Genomic DNA, 6,171 nt, shown 5'->3' with positions numbered 1-6,171 from the left:
TCAAAAAAAAAAAAAAAAAAAGACTGTCATTATGTATGCCACTTTTTTCCTTTCAAGAAATACTGCAATGAAAAAATTGGGAGAAAGCACAATGATATGACTACTAAACTCATATTTCAGGGATCTATCTCTGCGCTCCTAGTCCCATGAAAAATATCCTTCTCCCTCTACATCCTTACTGCATTTCCTAACATAGATGTTAACTAACATTCCATCCATCCACTGGCAATTTCCTATTCTTTTGAATGCTAAACTTTTGAACCTAATTAGAATTTTTTTTTTCTGATAATGGCAATACAATTTGCTATAACACTGCCAAGAAGTCTTACCTAGTGTTGTGGTTTAAAACACTTTTTAGGGTAGTGGCTAAAGCCCTTTGACAAGCCTCTCTTCATTCAAGAGGTGAAACCCAATTCCTCTCCCTGTGAACATGGGCTGGACTTAGTGACTTAGTCCAGCATTAGTAGAAGTGATAGTATGTGACTACTGATATAGGTCATAAAAGGCATTGTGTGCCTCCTCTCTTGACGCACTTACTGCAGAGAAAGTTAAGTGCCTCACTGTAAGAACACTCAAGCAGCCTAATGGAAAGGGCCTTGCGGTGAAAAAATAAGGTCTCCTGGCTCAGTGCCCATAGCACAGTGCTTATGGCGCTGGCCACATACACTGAGGCTATGGGGTTCGAACCCAGCCAGGCCCAGCTAAACAACAGTGACAACTGCAACAGAAAAAAAGCCAGGCATTGTGGCGGACACCTGTAGTCCCAGGGAGAGTGAGGCAAGAGAATTGCTTAAGCCCCAGAGTTTGAGGTTGCTGTTACCTAGGACACCACAGCACTCTACTGAGGGTGACACAGTGAGTCTTTGTCTAAAAAAAAAAACTAAGATCACCTGCCAATAGCTAAATGAGTAACTCTGGGAGGCTGAGGCAGGAAGATGGCTTGAACTTAAGAATTCAAGACCAACCTGAACAAGAGCAAGACCCTGTCTCTACCAGAAACAGAAGAATTAGCTGAAGTAGTGGCATGTGCCTAATAAATACTCTTAGCTACTTAAGAGGCTAAGGCGAGAGGATTGCTTAAGCCCAGGAGCTTGAGGTTGCTATGAGTTAGGCTGATGTCTCAGCACTCTAGCCTGATTGATAGAGTGAGACTCTCTTTCTCAAGAAAAAAAAAAAAAAGAAAAGAAATAAATAAAATAAGCAAGCAAGCAAGCATTCCTCCATCATCGAGTTTTCAGATGACTGCCATCCTGGCTGAAATCCTAACAGATATCTCAAGTCTATTAACTAGAACCATGGAGCCATAAAAAAGCGAAGCAAAAAAAAAAAAAAAAAAAAAAACCCACCAAAACATTTATTATCACACAGTTTCTGAGGTTCTAGAATGTGAATGGCTTAGCTGCATGGTCTAGAGAAGAGACTCGAGATATCTGTCAGGATTGTTAGGGTTTTTTGCTTTGGTTTGTTTTTTAGTTTTTAGAGACAGAGTCTCATTCTGTTGCCCAGGCTGGAAGGCAGTAATGTAATCATATCTTGCTGTAACCCTTGAACTTCTAGGCTCAAGCAGTCCTCCATCTCAGCCTCCCAAAGTGCTGGGATTACAGGTGTAAGCCACTGTGCTCAGCCTATTCACTGTTCCAAACTCCTAAATTTTGGGGTAACTGGCTTTACATCCACACATAATCCATATACCTAAACATTTTCTAAACTGAAAAAATAAAAGGGGCCTACCCAGTTTTTTTGTTTGTGTTTTTTTAGCCAGTGTTTCATTCTGTTGCCTAGGCAAGAGGGCTATGTCAGCCTAGCTCATAGCAACCTTAATTTCCTGGGCTCAAGTGATTCTCCTACCTCAGCCTCCCAAGTAGCTTGAACTACCTACAGGCACATGTCACAATATGGGTAGTTAATATTTGTATTTTTAGTAGAAACGGGAAATAAATCTTGCTTAGGCTGGTCTCAAACTCCTGAGTTCAAGGGATCCTCCCACCTCTGCCTGCCAGAGTGCTAGGATTATAAGCGTGAGCCTCTGTCCCTGGTCTCTACCCAGGTGTTAAATAGAACCCAAACCCACTACTACTGAATCTCAATTTAACAAGATTATGGTACTAATTCAACGAATAATGATAGAGCTTAATTAATAACTAATAATGAAAGAGCTTAATTAATAACCAGTCTCTGTTGGTTCTATAACACTCTGAGATAAACACTAGAAGTGTTCTTGAGGCCAGGCCTGGTGGCTTATGCCTGTAATCCTGGCACTTAGGAGGTAGAGGCAAGTGGATTGCCTAAGCTCACAGATTTGAGACCAGCCTGAGCAAGAGCAAGGACCACCCCCAACACCCCACCCTACTCGGTCTCTAAAAGTAGTCAAGCATTGTGGCAGGCACCTCTAGTCCCACCTACTTAGGAGACTGAGGCAAGAGAATCATTTAAGCCCAAGAGTTTGAGATTGTTGTGAGCTATGATGCCACAGCACTCTACCCAGGGCAACAGCTTGAGGCTCTATCTCAAAAAATAAATAATTAAATAAATACATGATTTTTTTCTTTCTTTATTTTTTTTTTGAAGACAGAGTCTCACTTTGTTGTCCTGGGTAGAGTGCTATGGCGTCACAGCTCACAGCAACCTCCAACTCCTGGGCTTAGGTGATTCTCTTGCCTTAGCCTCCCAAGTAGCTGGGACTATAGGCACCTGCCACAATGTCCAGCTATTTTTTGTTGCAGTTTGGCTGGGGCCGGTTTTGAACCCGCCACCCTCGGTATATGGGGCTGGGGCCCTACCCACTGAGCCACAGGTGCTGCCCAATACATAAATTTTCTTATAGAGATGGGGTCTCACTATGTTGCCCAGGCTGTTCTTGAACTCCTGGTTTCAAACAATCCTTCTGCCTTGGCATCCCAAAGTGCTGGGATTACAGGCAGGAGTACTTTACTTTTCAAAGCATTAAATATTTTTGTTTTGTTTTGTGTTTTGGAGACAGAGTCTCACTCTGTTACCCCAAGTCAGAGTGCAGTAGCATCATAGCTCATAGCAATATAAAACTCCTGGGCTCAAGGGATCCTCTTGCCTCACCCTCCCAAGTAGATGGGATTACAAGTATACACCCCACCACACTTGGCTATAGCATTAAAATATTTTTAACCTATTCTGTATAAAGCTATTAGAATTATGTATTTTTGGGGCACTGAGGGGCTCATCCTGCCAGCGTCCGGCTGGCAGTGGGCGCCGGGACTCTTGAGCTCCCTGGAGCCCTGCCTATCCCAACTGTCTAGGCCAGCGGCTGAAGGGGCCTCACCTGCCTCCCTCCTCTGAGCACTAGGCTTTGAGGTCCAGAAGAAACAGCAGAGATGTCAAATGAGCCACCCCCTCCTTATCCTCAGGGCCCCACAGGCCCCCTTCTGGAGAAAAGTGGAGCCCCGACTACCCCAGGCCGCACCTCCCCAGCTGTGATGTAACCCCCACCAGGTATGCCGCTACCCCCTGCAGACATCGGCCCGCCACCATATGAGCCACCAGGTCACCCAGTGCCCCAGCCAGGCTTCATCCCCCCGCATGTGAGTGCAGATGATGCCTACATGCCTCCAGGTTTCTACCCTCCTCCAGGCCCCCCACCCACCAATGGGCTACTACCCACCAGGGCCCTACCCTCCAGGCCCCTACCCTGGCCCTGGTCCCTTCAGGGGCTGCCACCACAGTGACAGTGCTGCAGGGAGAGATCTTCGAAGGTGCGCCTGTGCAGACAGTGTGTCCCCACTGCCAGCAGGCCATCACCACCAAGATCTCCTACGAGATTGGCCTGATGAACTTCGTGCTGGGTTTCTTCTGCTGCTTCATGGGGTGTGACCTGGGCTGCCGCCTGATCCCCTGCCTCATCAATGACTTCAAGGATGTGACACATACATGCCCCAGCTGCAAAGCCTACATCTACACATACAAGTGCCTGTGCTAACAGAGCCAGGACTCAGGATCCTTCCCCACCACCTGTCAGTTCGGTCCCCTGTGCTTTGCTCCCTGCACTCAGTGGTCATTTCCCTGCTCCCACTTGGGGTTGGAAGTTGTGCCACCATCCCCTGGAAGTCTTGTTCTCTTCACCTTCCCTTCCCTGAGCACCTGACTCTTCCAGCCAATCTTCTATTGGATTTTAGACCAAGGGTCAGTGAGGACAGGGCTGAGCTCACGAGCCAGCTGCTTGGTGTTTGTGATCAGGAAGGTAAGCTGGGGGGGAGAAAAAAAAAAAAGGAAGGTAAGCTGGAAGGGGCCACCCGCTGGTGTCCGACTCCTTCCTCTGTTTCTGTACAGGTCTGGTTCCAAACATTTCTCCCTGGGACCAAAAGCAGCCAGAGCTGTGGTGGGTCCCAGGCCTGGAGCCTTCATTGGGGCTGTCCTTGTAGTCACGTCATTTTTGGCCTGCTCTAGAGTTGGGCAGGCCTAAGCTAGACAGGGTTATAAGGCCTGGGTTTGATTCTGGAGTACATTGTGCCTTTGGGGTGCCAGAGGTGGGGCATAACAGTCAGGAGTGATAACTGCCACCTCTGGCCCTCAGAACCCTCAGGTATAGAAACCCAGGACCCATAACACCCTGTCTGGTACCCCAGAATTGCCTGGTGTAAGGAGTAGCCAAGAAGGAAGGACCTTACCCCTCCCCCACCACCTTTGAGTCAAGAGTGCAGACCCCCTTTTCAGGCTACACCTCTGTGAATCTTGCATTGCTGAGACCCGAAGGTATCCCCATGAGCCTGCCCTCTTCCATCTGCACCGCGTCCTCCCTGCGTGCTCTGTCCCTGGACTGGTGTGTCCCAGCTGGGCTAAGAGATGGCAGAGAGGAAGGCCCCCTGTGGGTGTGCCTAGATCTGCACAGCTGCCTGGTGACCCTCTTCCCGGTAAGCAATAGGCTGCCTTCTGCTGCAGGGCCTCAGCAGGATGCACCTCAGGACATACTGCTGCACCGGGCTGGAGACTGACTAGAGGAAGGAGCAACCACCAGTACGATGTGCCCTAGTGGACACCAGCCCTGCCCTAAGCCTGAGACCAAACCTGTTTTTACTTCCTGAATGGTTTGTTTGTGAACTTGCTCACCTGGACTGCTCTATCCTGCCACTGTCCCATTCCTGGTCTTGCATTGCCACTGCATGGCCTCCTGTCACTATGAACTGTGGCCCAGTCTGTTTGTAGTTTTTCATTAAATTGGTCCTTTTACTCCCCCCCCAAAAAAAGAATTATGTATTTTGTTGGCTTGGTGCCCAGAGCTCAGTGCACAGGGCACCAGCCACATACACCGAGGCTGGATGGTTCGAGCCCAGCCCAGGCTTGCTAAAACAATGACAACTGCAACCAAATTAAAAAAATATATATGTATTTTTTTCATACTCTTTTTACCCAAACTATCCCTGGACACAATGAATTTGTAAACAAATTCTTACCTGCAGCGGTCTCCATAAATACAGTACCCTCGCTGATAATACTTGCACACTACACCATATGGACTGTCAGAGAGGTCATGAGAGTAGCGACAGTTATCTCCTTCTTTACAAACCCCATGCATAAAATACCTGTGAGACAAAAGACCACAACACTAGATTTAAAAGAAAAAGATTAAATCCAGTCTTCAAAGAATTCACGACTAATATATTCCACTAGTAAATAAGCAAACATACAAAATGAACACAAAGAAAGTGGAACTAGGCTGCATGACCCTAAAATGACCCACATGGGTTCTATAGGAAGGCTGCTCACAGACCTAAGAACCAATCTTTTTTTTTTGGCTGGGGGCTGGGTTTGAACCCACCACCTACAGTATATGGGGCCAGCACCCTACCCTTTTGAGCCACAGGTGCTGCCCCTAGGAAGCAATCTTTATTTTATTTATTTATTTTTAAGACAGAGTGTGAAGCTGTGGCCTTGGATAAAGTACCTTGGTGTCTCAGCGCACACCAACCTCAAACTGTTGGGCTTTGGGTGGCACCTGTGGCTCAGTGAGTAAGGCGCCGGCCCCATTTACCCAGGGGGGTGGGTTCAAACCCGGCTCTGGCCAAATTGCAACAAAAAATAGCCAGACACTGTGGGGGGCACCTGTGGTCCCAGCTACTCTGGAAACTGAGGCAAGAGAATTGCCTAAGCCCAAGAGCTGGAGGTTGCTGTGAGCTGTAATACCACAGTACTCTACCAAGGGTG

General features: G+C 47.6%; 1 protein-coding gene and 1 pseudogene across 3 annotated transcripts in view; one reads left to right on the top strand and one right to left on the bottom strand.

The window, feature by feature from the left end:
• Positions 1-6,171, bottom strand: part of MKRN1 (makorin ring finger protein 1) — a 39,277-nt gene that overhangs the window by 16,451 nt on the left and 16,655 nt on the right. For all 3 annotated transcript variants that reach the window (XM_003791568.3, XM_023514206.1, XM_023514205.1), the window contains exon 2: positions 5,421-5,549. In XM_003791568.3, coding sequence (XP_003791616.3) covers positions 5,421-5,549 — 129 coding nt within the window. The remainder of the gene's footprint in view (positions 1-5,420; positions 5,550-6,171) is intronic.
• LOC100944628 lies at positions 3,348-4,406 on the top strand (annotated as a pseudogene).

This window comes from Otolemur garnettii, unplaced genomic scaffold, assembly GCF_000181295.1.
Source record: "Otolemur garnettii isolate 467f Iridium unplaced genomic scaffold, OtoGar3 scaffold00049, whole genome shotgun sequence".
Taxonomy (NCBI): domain Eukaryota; kingdom Metazoa; phylum Chordata; class Mammalia; order Primates; family Galagidae; genus Otolemur; species Otolemur garnettii.
This window is presented reverse-complemented; position numbering and strand designations above follow the sequence as displayed.